This window comes from Muscardinus avellanarius (genome assembly GCF_963383645.1).
Source record: "Muscardinus avellanarius genome assembly, chromosome: 1".
Lineage (NCBI taxonomy): Eukaryota > Metazoa > Chordata > Mammalia > Rodentia > Gliridae > Muscardinus > Muscardinus avellanarius.
In genome coordinates, this window is record NC_137786.1 from 33129371 (window position 1) to 33148039 (window position 18669).

The 18669-nt window shown below is 40.5% G+C and overlaps 1 protein-coding gene across 3 annotated transcripts in view; it reads left to right on the forward strand.

Moving 5' to 3' along the window:
- Positions 1 to 18669, forward strand: part of WDR70 (WD repeat domain 70) — a gene marked incomplete at its 5' end in the record, with an annotated part of 251957 nt that overhangs the window by 185470 nt on the left and 47818 nt on the right. For all 3 annotated transcript variants that reach the window (XM_080696811.1, XM_080696812.1, XM_080696813.1), the window contains one exon: positions 17252 to 17351. In XM_080696811.1, the coding sequence (XP_080552937.1) occupies positions 17252 to 17351 (100 nt within the window). The remainder of the gene's footprint in view (positions 1 to 17251; positions 17352 to 18669) is intronic.

The following is an 18669-nucleotide window of genomic DNA, read 5'->3' on the forward strand; positions in this document are numbered from 1 at the left end:
CTACTGCCACTGAGCGTGGTGACACACGCTTGTAATTTCAGCATGGGGAGGCTGAGACAGGAGGATCATGGTTTATAGCCAGCCTCAGCTACTTAGTGAGATCCTTTGCAACTCAATGAGACCTTGTTTCAAAATAAAGAATAAAAAATAGGGCTAAGGGTGTAGCTCGGAGGTAGAATTCCCTTGGGTTCCATCCCCAATACCACACACACACACACAAAAAAAAGCTTCTGCCTTATTTCACTCTGACATCCTTTGTCATAACAAATATCATGACACACCTTGATGATGTCACACAGATTCCTCACTCTGTTTACATAATTAATTTTTTTACCCTGACACTTCAAAATGGAATTGGCACAGAAAACCATGTAGAGAAATGAAGGAAACCAAAACTTATTAACTTTTTATTGTCTAGGAGAGCCATTGTTCTTAAATATCAGTAAGAGTTTTTAATGCCCGGAAAATGGATTGATAGGGTTATAGATAATGCTCCCACAGTTTCCATTTTATACTGAAAATGGAAACTATTTAGGTATATATGTTCTCATTTTACTACAAAATGTTGTAGATATTAGCCCAATAAGACATTTATTGTGGAAGATACCTTGTCAGTGGACACTCGAGTATATCCATCTCTCTAGTCCTAGGTATTAGCCAGAATGGGTAGCATGAGAATTAGCCACCAAGCAATTTGCTTGCCATTTCTAAGTGCATGATGCCTTTTCCCACTCCATGCCTTTGAAGGTAATGTTCCTTCTACCTAAAGTATGTTGTGGCACCTTCTCTACCCTGTGGTCTCCTGCTTATCCTTTCAAATCTCTTTTAAATGCCATCACTTCTATAAAGACATTTCTGATCCCTAGGCAAGTTCTAAGTGTTCCTCCTACACTCTCCTGTAGGTTCCCCTGAATAAAGGGAGTCTCTCCAGCCTCAGCTTCAAAAGTGCTTAGGTGCTTGGAGAGTGGATTAATTAATGAATGAGATAAGGAGCATTGTGCAAAACCATAAGTGATTAAAAAAGCACAAGATTTTTTTTTTACAAGAATAATAAACTGGCACTTACCCCAAACACACATTATTTGTTGACCTTGGTTTATGTTTCTGCTTTTATCTTCTGATGTTCTGCTAGATGACTATTTAAATAAGGAAGAGCCTGCGAAAGGGGCGTGGACAGCTGCATCGGCCCATCAATGCCTGATCTCTGTCCCGGCAGGGCCTCTTTTGTATTAGTCATATTTTCTATCAGTAGGAAGAGTTTATGATCTTTACATAGTTTATTCCTTCTCTTTCTCTTCACTTTGTTCTTAGAAAATGATTTAGGATATTATTATTCTTCGAGTTTCCTGAGGGAGAAAAAAAGCTTTGTTCTAATTCCTCAGTGCTATAAATACAGATTTTAAAGTGCCTCCTTTTAGAGTCAGAAAACAGATTAATACTTCTTAGCTGTTTGCAATATACTCAATATACTGCAATCAAGTAATGGCACTGATGTTTTTGTCTTGATTAATCTCTCTGTGTTTTTAACCAAAGAGGTTTCTATTTGATTTGCATGTTCTGTTTACTCTTCAAATCATGTTTCTTAATTGAAATTTCCAATTATTTATTGAGGTTTTCTGGTTTGCTGTTTCTTCCTCTTTTAAGAATTAGCTTTTTAAAAATTAATCTCTCCCTCAATGCTTTCCACTTTTTTATTTCTACTCTCATCATTGTTTTTCTTCCTTTTTAGTTGCTCATTTCCTAATTTCTTAGAGTAGAAGCTTAGAACTTTCATTTGAGACCTCTCTTCTAGTACATACTTGAAGCATTGAGCACTCATTTGTATCATAGTTTGTGTTTATAGCCATAAAAATTGCCATTAATTGGGTGGCTTAAACAACAGATTTTTTTTTTCTCGCAGTTATGAACATGGGGAAGTTTATAAAGGTGCCAGCAGACTCAGTCCTGGTGATGGCTCTCTCCCTGGTTCGCAGAGGGTCTCCTCACTCACTGTGGCCTTACATGCTCAGTAAGTTTGTGAGGCCAGTCTTACAGGGTGCAGGGAGGCACAGGTGCAGGTCTGTCTTTTATAAGGATGCTTATCCCATCATGGGAGCCACCTTTATTGAGCATATCACCTTTATCTCTATTGGTTTTATGTCTTTTTTTGGTGGTACTGGGGTTCCTGGAAACCCTTCTACCTCCGTGCTCTACTCCCAGACCTATTTTATATTTTCATTTGGAAACAGGGTCTCTTAAGCAAGCGAGGCTGTCTTCAAACCTGCCCAATATTCCTGTCTCCGCCTCCCAAGTGCGGGGATTACAAGCGTGCGCCACCACGTCCGACTTATGTCTACTTTTTTAAAATCATAAATCATTGGGAAAGGAATGTTGAAATCTAAACTATAATGTGTATATGCTTATTTCTCTTTTGAGTCTTTTTCATTCTTTCTTTATTTGAAGACCTTTTATTAGGTGCATATGTATTTCATATTATGTATCATGCCAAATTGAACCCTTCATCTTTATGTAATATTCCTGGTAGTATTTCTTATTCTCTAAATAGTTACTCTAAATTCCGTCATTTGTTTTTGCTTGGGGTATCTTTTCTCATTCTTTTACTTTTAAAATAACCTAAAATGAATTCCTTATAAACATATATAGTTGAGTCTTCCATTTTAGGGAGGGAGCTGGCTGTGTGATGTGTGCACTTATGTCTACACTAGTTTTTTGCTGCATTATGATGTATAAATACAATGCATCAATAAAATATTTTTAAAAATTTGCTGTTTAGTTGGAGTATTTTCAGTATATGTTACTATTTAAATGAAACTAGTTAAAATTAATTTAAACTCAGTTCCTTACTCACAAAAGCTATTTTTAAAGATATTAGTAGCTACATATGGCGAGTGGCTACCATGTTGGACAGTGTGGATCTAGAACATGAGTGAGGTTTCTGCCCCTGGTCTTCATAGCAGCTGAACTCTGCCTTGTGTCTGTGGGCGGTCTTGGGAGAGAGCAAGTATCCTGCTTTTCCTCTTGCTCTCTGATGGTTTCAAAGAGAAGCCCTTTCTCCTATGAAGGTTCTTTTCCTTCTTAGAGCTAGATGGTTTTTGCCCTATGTCCGTAGTGTCCGGCATAGTGTTTGTTTGACCCTGGCCTCCTACTAGTGGAGGGTGTGAAGGGTCTTAGGAGAAAATATACCTGTGACTTTCAGAACATCACATATTAATAAATAGCAGAACTTCAGTATTTTTCCACTGTAACTTAGGTGAACAGGGATATATAAGAGAATATTCTGAATTAGTGGAAGCAGCAGAATTTTATAGATAAGTAAATATTTTCCAGGATAAAGGTAAATAACAAATTTACCTGGCAAATTTTTTTCCAGGAAAATCTTAACTAACTTCCTTCCTTCCTTTCTTTCTACTTCCCTTCCTTTCCCTTCCCTTCCCTTCTCTTCTCTTCTCTTCTCTTCTCTTCTCTTCTCTTCTCTTCTCTTCTCTCATTTCTTTCTTTCTTTGCAGTACTGAGGATTGAGCCCAGGGGCAGTCTACCTCCAAACTAAACCCCAGCACTATATATATGTGTGTGTGTGTGTGTGTATATATATATATATATATATATATATATATATATATATATATATATATATATTTTTTTTTTTTTTTTTTTTGTGGTACTGGGGTTGGAACCCAGGGACTTTTCTACTTCTGGGCTATACTCCCAGACTTATTTTATACTTATTTTGAAACAGGGCTCACTAAGTAGCTGAGGCTGGCTTTGAACCTGTGCGATCCTCCTGTCTCAGCCTCCCAAACTCTGGAATTACAAGCATGTGCCACCACCTCTGGCTCCAGCATTATCTTTTATTCTTTATTTTGAAACAGGGTCTCACTAAGTTGCAGAGGGCCTTACTAAGTAACTAAGGTTGTCTGTGACCCTGTAATCTGCCTGTCTCAGCCTCCCAAGTAGTAGAATTACAAGTGTGTGCCACCGTGCCCAACAAATGTTAACTTTAGATTCCTCATATAGATTGATTTGGGTCCATTTCCAAAACAAGTTTGTCTCCCCGAAGGAGGAACATGGCCTGCCTTAATTAAAATGGCTTCAGTGTTTCACTGTGATTATATTTGATGATTTCTTACTTAAAAATGAGTGCCAGGAGTGGTGGCACATGCTTATAATCCCAGCATTTGGGAGGCTGAGACGGGAGGATCACGGTTCATGGACAGCCTCAGCTACTTAGTGAGGCCCTCTGCAACTTAGTGAGATCCTCTTTCAAAATAAAGAATAAAAAATAGGGTAGGGGGTATAGCTTGGAAGTCGAATGCCCCTGGGTTCCATCCCCAGACCCACAAAAACAAGTTATGTATTCTTGACTTCAAGTGAAAATTAATTTCTTTTGGCATATTACTTAATGACAGCCTTGTTGTCCTCTTTCGTGGTTGCTAGGCAGCAATAAGGAGATAAGGGGAGCCAGGCTTTTTGTTTATTAGATGTTGGAAACCTTTAATTTCTTGAATGCCTGTAGATTATTGAAAATCCTATTGATTTTTTCCCACTTTTCTTCAAATTGAAAAATAAATGAAAATACAATTTTGTTTTTAATTTCTTTGTGACAGTTACTACTAAGTGTTTGCTTTTGTGGTTTTGGTTGAAAGGTCTTATCATTTGGATCATTATTAAATAAAAAAAGTTTTTAACATGAAAAATTATTAAAATACTTAGAATATGAGTTAGTTTATTTCTTAAAGATAGGGATTATGTTTCGCATCTGTTCCCACAAATCTGGCACAATGCCAGAGACGTAAAAGGCCACCAATCAACATTTGCTTCAAATTGGTTTCTTAAATGAGTGAAATTAAAACTCCTGCTCTTTTCAAATAAGTTAATGCAGTGCTTAGAATAAACAAAATATTGGTACTCTCATTTTTTGTTATTATGAGGGCGTTTTCTTTATCAAGGTGTACATTTTAAAAAGAAAAGTGGTTTTAATTTTGTAAAAGAGCCAACAAGTTAAAATTATATTGCATTGACCACAACTTCAATTTTGGGGGTAAAAATGCAAATTTAAACTGATTAACTCTTGGACAAAAGGCAAAAAACCATTTGACTTCTATAATATACATTTTGCCAAGATCTTGAATTGCTTTATTTCTGTTTTTACCCTTCAACCCCAGTAACATGGTCTCTTTGCTCCTGTGCTCTGGTTCTAAGCCCAGCCTGAGAAAACCCAGTTTTTCAGGTTGGTGCCACTCCAGATGTATAGCATCCGCTTTCTCCTGGGTCCTTCTCACCTTGGCAGTCGCTTCCTTTTCTTTGTCCCGTGAGCTCTGTCACTTACTGTTTTTAAACTTTCCTAGCCTTTATCTGGTCCACCTCACTACCCCCCGTCCCGCTCCCTACTCAGTTATTTTCTCTCTTTTACATGGACAAATAAGGACAGGAAAGTAGGCTGGACTTCTGGTAGACATTGCCTTCCCACATATATAAAGTGCTCATACCACCTGGGTTTCTCAGCCTCCTTCCTTGAAGTCTCCAAGGAAGAGGTCTTCCTCTTCTGGTTCTTCACTAATCCTTCCACCTGAGCACCTGGCCGCATCCTTCTTGCTTCTCTGAGACCTCATTCTCTCAGTTGCTCCCTTTCCTGTATTTTTATCCTTTCCAACTTTCATCTGTATTGGTTCCCAGAAAATATGCTCACATTTCTGGTTTTCATTTATTTTATTTAACACAAGCCGGCTCCAACTCTTCCTCCTCTCATTGCCAGTGTCTCCCAGAGTAGATTATATTTGCTGCATCAACTTAACAAATTAACCGGGACTACCCATGGCAGAGTCACTGGGCACAACTTGAATGGCTCTGAATGCTTCCCCATCACCCAGCTTCCAGCTCCCCTGGGCCACTGCATGTGCTTCTCACGCATGCCCCTGCTTTTAGTCTTCCATTTTCCAGGATACATTTCTTACCACAGCAGAGGGGTCTTTTAAAATGCTGATATGATCCCCTGCCTCTCTATTCTTTTTTCTTTTCTTTTTTTTTTTTTTTTTTTTGGTGGTGGTACTGGGGTTCCTGGAAGCCCTTCTACCTCTGGGCTACACTCCCAGACCTATTTTTACATTTTTTTAAATTTGGAAACAGGGTCTCCTAAGCCAGCGCGATCCTCCTGTCTCTGCCTCTCAAGCGCGGGGATTACAACGTGTGCCACCACGCCCAGCCCTGCCTCTCTATTCTTAAAGCCTTTCTGAGGCTCAGCATTTCCCACAGTGTAAAAGTCCAAACTCTATAGAAGGGCATGTGAGGCCACTAACGACCTGACCTCTGGCTCTTCAGCCTCATCTACTACTGTTCTGTTATTGAGTTCCATCTGTAGCTTCCAAAGTAATGTGCTGTTTCACACTCTGAGTCACTCATAGTCTTGGTCCTCTAGCAGAGTAACCTTTCCTGTATCCCTAGTGATCTCCTCCTGTCTTCCAAGACCATGGCCCGGCAAGTTCTCACCAGGCTTCACCTGGTTTCTTTCTCTTCCAACCTGCCACCACTATATTGCCATGGTAAAGTTGATTTTTTTGGTTGATTTTCCTTTATAGTTTGTAGATACTTCCATTATTATTGTACAAGTATTGTAGATAATTTTTTTTTTTTTTGGTGGTACTAGGGGTGGAACCCAGGGGCTTTCTACCTCCAGGCTATACTCCCAGACCTATTTTATACTTTACTTGGAAACAGGGTCTCACTAAGTTGCTGAGAGCCTCACGAAGTAGCTAAGGGTGGCTTCGAACCTGTGTGATCCTCCTGTCTCAGCCTCCCAAGCACTGGGATTACAAGCGTGTGCCACCACGCCCAGCATAATATTTTCTTATGCTTAATTTCCTTTCTGGAGAGAGCTCCTTTTTTTAGTAATGAGCCATTGTTTAATCTTGCCATTTGCCACATCTAGGATAATGCCTTGCTATATATATAGCAAGGGCTTGATAAATGTTCGTAGAATTTTTGAAGTTCAGCAAATATTATGTAGTGCTTCTTCTATAGGCTCAGTATTATACTTTTAAACTTAGACTTTGAGTTTGGGATTGTACATCTTTAATACCACTGAACTTAGTGCTGGCTGCTGTATCATATAGCTTCAAAGAGATCTAAAGAGCAGGGAAGAATTACAGCTATTGACTTGACTTAGTAAGTTTATCTGTCTGAATGTGTATGTCCGTGTTCATGTTGTCACAGTTCATCCATACATTCATTTTCTAATCAAATTGTAAGAAATGAGAGAAAAGATTTTTTATAAACATTATGATCATTTTTTTCCTCTGGCTCTTGATTTCCCTCTCTTTTATCTCCATGTAGCTTCCAGAGAAGCCTAAAAGTCAAACCTGATGATTTTGTCTCCTGCTCAGGACCCTTCGGTACTTCTGTCCCAATCACCCATTTCTAGCTACTCTGATGTCTCCCACTTTGCCAAATGCAAGCTCTCGTTCTTGGCTAGACTTCTCTTGAACGTTTGTTTTGCTAACAGAACCTTCTGCACCCGTTTTGCACCTGCAGCTGGTAATGCTCACTCTTCTCTACTTTAGCATGTGGTTTAAGAGGATAAATATAATAGCACACTGGCAGAGTTTATGTTAAATGAGCCAGTCTTCCTCAGCATCTGCTGCACAGGCGCAGAAACAGATAAGTTGTTTCAGCTCTTAGCTGCCAGGGGAACAGAAGGGTTGCCACAACAGTTGACAAACAACCCCCAAAAGTCCCTCAGAAACATCTACTCATGCTGTTGGAATATCAGTAAAGGACTGCACATTTTTGATGTGTGACTTTGGCTTGGTTCCCTACATTGCTATGTAGAGATTGGACTGTTCTCTGCAGTACCTGGGCCATCTTTAGAGGAGTACGTTTGAGGGTCACTCAGCTTTTATAGAAAAGTGTGCTTGAAGCTCTCTGGTCACTGGCAAGTTGCTTTGTAGTGTAGTTGGTTCGTGCTCCTCTTGGAAGCTAGGTCTTTCAACTGACTCTGATAAGGTTGGCTCCAAGGAAACCCAGCATCCTCTTTTCTCTGGCGCCACCAGGCCGCCACCCACCCTCCCTCTTCCTCCCCCTTCCCCACCGCCTCACCATCCCTCACTTGAACTGGCTGCCAGAGTTCACAGACAGCTGGGCAGAGTGGCTAAATCGCCCAGCTGCCCGGGAAGCTTGGCGGCCAGGCTGAGGGAAGGGAAGGAAGCATCGGCTCTCTTTGAAGGTCGGCTGCCAGTGAATCTCAGGCAGCTGGACTTCAAAGGAGGCACCGCCGGGCTTTCCCTCCTGTCTCGGCAGGTCATTCCTTGGCACTGTGCTTCCGGTGTTGGCACGGTGGTTTTTGAGTTCCTCTTCAATTAAAGAGCTGAGCTGGGAGCTGCACTCGAGTTCACATTGTATTTGCTATGTGATGCAGTCTAAGCCCCCATCCCAGGCCCCTCAACTCAAGAGCTAAAGGGAAGAAGAAAAGGTGACTTCTCATAGAGGATGGCTCGGGAGACCAGCACAGTGGGGTCTCTTTATTGCTAATTTGCCACTCTGATATTTACCACATTTTAATTTATTTCAGGGACTCTGTCATTTTTTATTGCCAAGACCACTACTGTTATACATTAGGGCTGTTACTGAGCCACAAGGAAGCCTTTGTTTCACCTAACAATGATTTAACAAACAGAGGACCTTTCCTTAAGGGTATTGTTTTCTCTAGAAAAGAGGTAGTGAGCTAACTTGGGGCCAAATCTAGACTGCCATCTCTTTTTGTGAATAAAGATTTATTGAAACACACAGCTTTAGCATTTGTTTCTGCGTTGTTTGTGGTTATGTTCATCCTACAGCAGCAGAAGTGAATGGCTGTGGCAGAGTGTGTAAGGTCCTCAAAGCCCAATATATTCACTAGGAGGCCCTTTCCAGAAAAAGTTTGCTAACCATTGCTCTAGATATATATTTTCCCAATTGAAGTCCAGAATGTTAGTTCAATACATGCTGGTATGTTCTATCTGGGGAAAAGAAAAAAACGGTTCTATAGTCAAACTTTGAAAATGTTAAAGAGGTTGATTTATTCCAAGAATACTACTACTTAAAAGACTCTGGCTTTTAATATACTGATGTGTATTGTGAATCTTCAGGAAAAGGCCATGGTATGCAAATAAACTCTAGTTTCCCAGGCTTGCTTGGCTGTAGCCCCCTGATAGGGTGATGTTACACAAGACATTCTCTGGGAAACCCTGCTTTGGGGCTGTCCCTCTGAGCTGTCTTCTTAAATCATTCCTCTTGGTGATTTAGGTGACGTCCTCATTTAGGGACCTACAGAATATCATGAAATTCTGTATTAGTTATCTCGTATTTTCCCAGTAAAAATTACATTTTACTTAAAACCAGAATACTAAAAATGCCAGATGTTTGAGTAGTCTAATCAGATAATATCCCTGTCTTTAAATGATTTTATAATAATGCCTCAAGATTGTACTCCAGAGTTTCAAAGTCCAAGGATAGGCTGTTTCATTTCATGCCTTCTTGAAAAATTAAAAGCACAGCTCTTCTGCCTTCCTTTCCTTTTCATTTTTTTCACCTCTATATTTGAAACATAAATCCCGAGTATCTAACTGGTATACCAGCTGATTTCAGCGAGGGTTTATGAGAGGAGAGAGTAATGTGAAGGTAGCTTGTGTCCTGGCCATAACGGGTTTGTTTTATAGACTAAAGTAAACACCTTGAATTTCAAGTGGCAAGCACATGGGGAGCCAGAAGATTCCAGAGCACTGGCGTCATGTTCTGCTGATGACTCACACAGCTCTGCGGCTGAGCTTCCTCCTGCAGCTGAGGTTTTCAGCTGGTCATCAGATGGAGCCCTAGGTAGTCACACTCTGCAGTCACCTGGTTTGAGATGACCGAACAGGAATAGAATTGCAACATAGCCCACTTATGAATGAAGGCTGGGCTATGTCTTTGCCAAACACAGACGAAAAATAAATGCTAAGTCATAGAGGTAGTGTTCATGAAGTCTCCATGGTTGTAGCAATGAGCCTGCACGAAGAGTGGAGAGTCCTGCTGCAAAGCACACCCCGGTCAGAAGTGCACTCTCGTTCTCCCTCACCTGTGAGCTCCTCTACCAGTGGCACAGGGCGATTCTTAGTTTAATTCCTGCCAAGACTGACACAGAGCTTGGTTTATAGTTGATCAGCAGATATCTAATTAACATATAGAGATCATACATATTTCCCTCCTTTCTCAGCTTTTACACAATTTCAAGAAAACCCCATTCTTTATCTTCATCTATTTCTTCTCAGTGTGGTGTGTGTAATGGGCCATCAGTAACTGTGGTTGACATTTTAAATGTGGGTTCTAACGTTTTCATTATCTTGCTTTTTTTGCATTATATGGAACGATGAATGGATTTGTTATATTTCACTGCCTTTTATCTTTAAATTATTTCTTTAAAAGGAAGGAAGGGAGAAGGTGAGCAAGGTGGCACATTGCCTGTAACCTCAGTATTTGGGAGGCTGAGACAGTTTGTGGCCAGCCTCAGCAACTTAATGAAAATAAGGCTGGGAGTGTTGCTCAGAGGTGGAATGCCCCTGGGTCCAATCCCCAGTAAACCACACACACACACACACACACACACACAGAGAGAGAGAGAGAGAGAGAGAGAGAGAGAGAGAGAGAGAGAGAGAGAGAGAAGGAGAAAAGAAGGGAAGGAGAACATCATGATGGCTGAAACAGAATTTTTTAAAAGAAGTTAGAAACGTAGGAAACTGTCAGCTATGTTGTTTCTTTGAAACATGCTCAAAAGTTCAGTTTCATCTGCTATCTTAAGTACGTTCCTCTTTTAAGCATCATGCAATGTGATGTATGACATATAAGACTGTACTCTAAGATTCTCACTGGGTTTCTTGGAGTTCAGATTGTATGCCTGGGAAAAAATAATATGAGGCTGACCTACTTGAAAAAAAGGTTAGAAATGGGAGGAAGAGCTTTCATCTCATACCATAAGGAAAAGCAGTGTAAACACATAATCCTTCCCTATTGTGTCCTTCAAGAATAAGCTGTTTCCACGCATTCTCTTCTCTCATTTTTCTATATTACCTCCTGGAATAGGTGTCTTACTTCATGTGAAAGAATATATTAAAGGAATGGCTGTAAATCATAGAAAACAGACTACAACTTCCTAGGGACAGTGGTTATCGGAAGCCAACCAGGGCAAGAATTAAGAAACATTGCTAGAGGGAATTCTTACTCTCACAAGCAGGTGCAAAAAAGCCAAGAGAGGAGTATGATGATTATATAAAGTATGAGAGATGATAAAATGGGTTAAATTTGACATGCAGGGTCACAGGACTGGTATATGGTGGATATTATTTGGTGGAATTTTAAGAAGAGGGGAAAGAATCAATCTTCTTAAACAGTTGGTGATGATATTCCCATAAAATGTTTACTATGCCAGTCACTGTTCACATTCTTTGTTTGTTTATTAGTTAATTTTTTTGCAACATAACTAACATAAAACTTAGTGGCTTAAGTGACAAACATTTCTTATTTCTCCCAGTTCTGTGGGTCATTTGAGTGGCACTGGGCAGTACTTCTGGGGTGTGCTGGCTTGCTAGTTTCTGCTGGGCTCTGTATTGCCTCTGCATTTAACTAGCAGCTCACTTGGGGATAGATGGTCAGGATGGCCTCACTCGTACGTTTGTCCCTTGTCTAAATGGCAGCGGTGCTAAAGGGATGGCCGAGGACATGTCTCTGATCATCCCAGAAGCTAGGGCATGGCTTTTCACCTGATGGCTGTGTTCCAAAGCAGCAAGAGAGCAATCCCAAAGTACATGCCTTTACAAACCTTTGCTTGTGTCTTCTTTGCAAATGTCCTTTGTTAGTGTTCTCTGAGAAGCAGATGCCAGGGCAGCGTTAGACATGTAAGAAATTTATTGCCAAATGCCACTGAGGGAAAAATGGGTCGGGAGCCAGAGGAAACTGGAGAGTATCAAATGGTGATGTAGGTCTGACCCTAGAAAAGAGAGAGAGAGGGGGGAAGAGTCTCAGGCTACACTGAAGATCTAAGAAAGCTTTGGCCAGGCCAATGGGAAGTCCTCGCCCAGGTCACCCCAGGCGCTTATGAATATTCTCCAGCCAAAACTGGAACTACTATTTGATTATGCCTGTAGCGGTCAACAATTCATTGTGGAAAGGCTAGGAAACTATCAATTAATATTTGTCCCAATGAGTAGCAGTGTCCTTTCTCTTAGGAATCCAGCTGCCTCTGATGTCAGTAGGCACTTGCCGGAAAATTGGCTCAGATATGGGAACAGAGCAAGAGCTCATGACTTTTTATTTGGGTGGCCCCCTCAGCCGGTTTTCCATTCGTTCTTCTTTTTGACTACAGATATTAAGCAGTATCCACATTGGCTGCCCGTTATCCTGCCTCCAGGGATACAGTGTTCTGTCTTCCATCTTTGTAGCTTCCTGTGCAACAAGCCCTGTTGGATTCTGCTCTGATTTTGCCAGTAAATACAGCCTCTTACTATTAATAAACAGTGCAAGTTGGCCCCAAGATGCTACCGACCCAGCTCTGTGACTAGCCCTAGGCTGCAGAGAAGAGCTGTTGCTAAACTTCTTGTCGATGCTGGCTCCCTCTCACCTATGCATTCCTGATGGCTTTGGTGAATGGTATTTCCTCTGGGCCCTCCCTTGAAAAATAATATTCTGTGTTTTCTGGCTTCACAAAATATACCCATTCCAGCATGCCCACTTCTTCCAGCCTTCTTACTCTTTTCTTAATCGGCTACAGCTGGGGAATTTTTGCCTTTTTCAATGTTGGCCATCACTTTCCAGGCCTCTGTTGGTGTCCTAGCAGCAAAGTTTGCTGCATCCCCTGGGCTCCTTCCTGGGTTGTTAAATTCTTTTTTTTGTGTGTGGGTCTGGGGATGGAACCCAGGGGCATTTGACCTCCAAGCTACACCCCCTGCCCTATTTTTTATTCTTCTTCTCTCTCTCTCTCTCTCTTTTTTTTTTTTGGTGGTACTGGGGTTTCTGGAAACCCTTCTACCTCCGGGCTACACTCCCAGACACCTATTTTTTTATATTTTTATTTGGAAACAGGGTCTCTTAAGCCAGCGAGGTCAGCTTTGAACCTGCACAATCCTCCTGTCTCTGCCTCCCAAGCGCGGGGATTACAAGCATGCGCCACCATGCCCGGCTATTATTTTTTATTCTTTATTTTGAAACCGGGTCTCACTGAGTTGCAGAAGGCCTCACTAAGTAGCTGAGACTGTCCATGAATCGCGATCCTCCGGTCTTAGTCTCCTGAATGCTGGGATTACAAGTGTGCACCACCATGCCCGGCTTCATTAAATTCTTTTTTTTTTTTTTTTTTTGGTGGTACTGGGGTTCCTGGAAACCCTTCTACCTTTGGGCTACACTCCCAGACCTATTTTATATTTTTTTATTTGGAAACAGGGTCTCCTAAGCCACAGCGGCTGGCTTCGAACCTGCGCGATCCTCCTGTCTCTGCCTCCCAAGCACGGGGATTACAAGTGTGCGTTACCACGCCCGGTGCTTCATTAAATTCTTAATGTGAAAATGGGTCCCCAAGTCAGTGAATTTTGCCTATGTCTTATCTAAGTCTTGCATCCTGTCCCCCTTTTAAGCAAGCATCCCCAGATCCAAATTGAAGGTTTATTTCATGACTCCTGTCAGTAGCTGCTAGCTAATTGTTGTGTCTCTTTTCTCCCTTATCAGACCCAGCACTTCCCTAGCTGAGTAATGCTGGGGTTTAAACCTAGTTATTATCTGTCTGCCAGGAGAAGAGTAGGGCAGGCCCTAAGAGGAGATACCTGTTGCCTTGTCGGGGAGGGGCCTTTACAGCATCTTCCAGAATAGAGAAAGCTCTAGCTCTTAGTAGGCAAGAGTGAGTACCTCTAGCCAGGCATTGTGGTGCACACCTGTATACCAGTACATGGGAGGCTGAGACAGTCTTAGCAACTTAGTGAGAATATTGGCAACCTTGTGAGACCTTTTTTAAAATAGAAAGATAATAAAGGATGAGAGTGTACCTTAGAAGTAGAATGCCCCTGGGTTCAGTCCCCAGTACCACCACCATAATAAAAAAAAAAGTGGGCCACACCTTTAAATTGTGAGGCTCTTGGGGTTTAGGATGAGGGGGTAACATGTCTACAGATTCACAGTCCTTTGAGACATCCATCCATATATCCTCTGTGTTTCTAGGTCCAAGATTTTCCCTATTAGAGCCATGACCTTAGTATAACAGACCTGCCTTGGCCGAGCATTTTAGTGTATCTAGAGCTCTATAATCTCCCAGATCCCTGTTTGTTGCTCTACTATGCCAACTCTTCCTGTCTTCTGGTTACACACATAGTTCTTACCTGTTAGTGGCTTTTAGTTTCTCATTATCCCTCAACAGAGCATCTGTAAGACATAAGAGTTACCAACAAGCACTGTTTTCTTTGTAGACAATGTTCCTTTCCATGGCTTTTTAATGCCTAAGACATTGGGTTCACAAGGACCTTCCCTTCACTCAAGTCATCTCTAGTAATTGGACCAATACCAAGTGTGAGAATCTGTACCTCAAATTCTACTTAGGACAACTCAATACTTGATTGAAAGTACAGAATTTATTGGAAATGTTAATCTATCAACTAAGCTTGAAAAATAGATTCCCAATGAAAGAGAAAGTTTCTATCCATTGAGGGGTCCCAGGAATAGAGCTGAGGGGACAACCAGTTTGTGAGGTTGCCTAGAGCTTGCTCATCCTGGCCTTGAGTTTGTGTTTTGGCAGCATAGTTGCTTTTAGCACCTAAGGTTCACTGTACACTTATAAGTTTATGTGTTGACACAAAGCAGAGGTTAAATGTAACGTGTGTGCGCGTACATTTGTGTGTTGGGGAGAAGGGCAGGAATGGAAAGATGTAAGGCATGTTACTCTAAAAGATTAATAAACTCAGAAATTAAGCAGCTTGGCCAGGTTCAAACTTAAAGATAGGAAGCAAAAATTTTGGAACAGGTCAGCCTAATACTAGGATCAGTATCCTCTCTATTAAAAAATTATCTATGTTTATTTAGCCTAATAATTCATTTAAATTATTTCATTTAAAATAATTTATTCTGCCAGGCATGGTGGCATACACTTGTAATACCTGCGCTTAGGAGGTGGAGACAGGAGGATTGCACAGGTTCAAAGCCAGCCTCACTGGCTTAAGAGACGCTGTTTCCAAATAAAATATAAAATAGGTTTGGGAGTATAGCCCAGAGGTAGAAAGGTTCCATACCCAGTACCACTAAATAAATAAATAAATAAATAAATAAATAAATAAATAAATAGTTTATTCTATGGTTTCTATTTTTCTCACTTTGAGGGTTATCTGAAACCTGTGTTAATAGGCAAATGCTAGTGCCAGAGACCTATCCTGGGGCCTAGGCAGCCACTGGATTTTATGGATACCATAAAATGTTTGGATTATTGAGAAGTCTAGAAAATACTATGTTTAAGACTTTGTAGCAGATGTCATATTTTTTTGTTCTGTTTTGTTTTTTACCAGGAGGGCTATGATAATCTCTTCTATGCCTCTGGCCCACCCTATGGTGATTCTCTGACAATCTTTACTGTTCCTTGACTTGTAGAAGTTTCACCCTGATCTCTTTCTTAGAATGTGATTTTATTTGGGAATAGGGTCATTGCAGATGTAATTAGTTAAGATTAGGTTAGTCAGGCATGGGAACAGAAATCTTTAATCCCAATACTTGGGAGCCTGAGACAGGAGGATCACAGGTTCAAGGCCAGTCTCAGCAAGTTAGTAAGACCCTGTTCCAAAATAAAATAGGGGTAGGAGTATAGCTCAGAAGTAGAACACCCCTGGGTTCAATTCCCAGTATATAAAAATGTTATACCGAGGAGGGTGGACCCCTAATTTAATATGGTTAGTGTCCTTTTTAAGAAGGGAAGACTTGGAGATAGACAGTGCACAGGGAGGATCCCATGTAAAGATGAAAGTGGCCCCAGAAGGAAGCAGCCCTGCAGTCAGCTTCGTCTTGGACTTCTAGCCTCCGGAACTGTGTGATAATAAATGTCTATTGTTTAAACAGCCCAGATAGTGGTACTTTAAGGCAGCCCTAGCAAAATAATTCACTGAGAATTAAAAATAATGATACAGCAATACAAGAAACAAAACTCTCAACTGTTTAGTACTTTAGACAAAGAATGTTGCAAGACCAGTGGCGAGGGGTCACTTGCATTCTTAATTATACCTTTGGCTCCCGGGAGAGACTCACATACTGCCATTGCTAGCATCACCTCATCCTGCACCTTGGAATTGCCCTAGGAAAATTGGTAATGGCCCAGAACTGTTGTGCAGCTACACAGATTAACCTGCACAGGCACATACACAGAGGTATACACACACACACACACACACACACACACACACACACACACACACACACCATTATCTATCATAGAGGGAACTCTAATGACAGTAATGTGGGAGATGAGGTTTTTAATGGACCAGATATCTTTGTTCATGTAGGCCTTACTTGTTGGGATCATTGGCCTTTGTACTTTGCCTTTACTGATTGCAGAAGTGACATTAGAAGGAAAAAGATCAAGGTAGATCAGAAAGAAAATGGGTGCAGTGTAATGTTTAGGAGTAGGTTCAAACTTCCAGGTTTACCACCTACCAGCTGTGTGGCCGTGGATGAAGTACTTATCCAAGATATAGTGCCTAGGACATAATATGCATTGTGCAAGAGTTAGCTGCTGATACCATTATCATCGTTATCATTCAGTAAGCACATCAAAAATAGTTTAAGACTTGCAACCATGTGGACAGTGTCTGCCATATACTAGGTATACGATAAGTATTTTTGTTTTGTTTTATTCATTTTTGCAGTTGCTGGGGGTTGAACCCAGGCTGCTCTTTCAAATAAATGTAAGATAAAGTTCCAATAACTTCATAAGCATAACATGAAGAAATAAATGCAGTTGTAATCTTGCATTGCTCAGGGCCTGCTAAAGCAGTCTGGAAAATGTCTCCTGCTAGGACTTAGTTTATCTCTTCTGTATTAAAACACATGCATGTTTTGAAAAGCATTTCATAATTTTTTTAAGAAGGAAAGAAAACTATAATCAGGTAAAATTAGTATTTTACCTACGGGTATATGTAATTTTTTATTTTATAAAGTGAAATGGTTTTATCACAAAAATGTTCTCATCTGAGTTTAAGTGAGAGGTTAACATTTTGCTTGTGTTCACAAACAGGTTCATCCTAAGTTCCACTATAAACAGGCTCATGACCCAGGCACAGACACTTCTTGTGTGGCTTTTTCCTACGATGGTAATGTCCTTGCTTCTCGTGGAGGTAGGTTAAAAACTCTTTTTTTTTTAAAATGTGCTTTTCTATATAAAGTGAGCATATTTAACAAATATCACACTAAGATTCTAGAACTTAGTAAAGCTGACCATCCTTTTGTTAATGTACCTGTGCCAGTCTGATTTTTTTGCTAAAAGGTATTTCCAACATGGCAACATAGTTTGTATTTTAAAAGTTATGCAGAATAAATTGGAAAATATGTTATCTTTTGTTCAAGTTTTTATTTCAACTTCAAATTTCCCCCAAAATTGATGTCTTTGTGGGTGACCTTTGCCTCTGCCTTAATTATTTTATAGATGATCACCTTTATTCTTTCATTCTTATACCATTTCACAATTCTGCATTTGGTTGACCAATGATTTGTTTTTCCAGTTAAAATACTAACTCAACTTAGTTTTAAAAAAAGTTATATGCCTAGATGTTTTTTTTTAAAGATAATTCTATATGGTTGTATTAGAAGTTAATTATCCACACTCATACAGTTGGATGAAGTTCTTTCTTTCTTTCCTTTTTTTCTTCTTTCTTTTTTTTTTTTGCTACACCTTTCTCATGTGGGTTTTGATAAAAGGAGACGCGGGTAGCAGTGAGGGCAGATTCATGAGCTCTACTGTATTTCTGACGATTTGCAGGAAGAAATATTACAGGGTACAGCTCTGTTACAGAGTGCCTTAAATATCACATAAAAATTAGTCTTTATTCTGTACACCAAAGAAGAAGCTACATTTTAGATGGATAAATTTAGCAATGTTATATTTATTCATTCTCTCACTTAGTGACTATATACTGAGTACCTCCTATGAGCTAGAATTGTGCTAGTTGCTCTGTATATCCTGTGCCTCCCATAGACAGGGTCCCTGAGAGAATTTGTGCTTCCACAAGTAGGGTAATGACTGGAAGTGAGGAGGGGGAGAAGAAACGGCACAGCAAGGAGGGATCAGTGGGGGGGGGATTTTTATTAAACTCTCCACTCACCTCACTTTCACCTGATCCTGATTCCTTATTAGACCTGAGGGGCTGAGGCAGGTCTCAGCTGTGGGCATTGCAGAGAAAAAGCAGCAAAGACATTATAAGAGTCTGGCTTTTGTTCTGGTCACAAATTTGTTAGCAACCCTATAGAACTATAAAGAGTGATTTTTTAAAAAAAATAATTATTCACTACTCTTTCAATGGTGTGGGAAAGCAGCACTCCCCAGCAAAGTGAAGAATGATGGCCACAAGTAGAATCACACCGGAGGGCAGGGAATAGCGTGGCTCACTCTCACTAATGCTAATGGATAGTTCTGCTTGGATACTACTGGGAATGAGA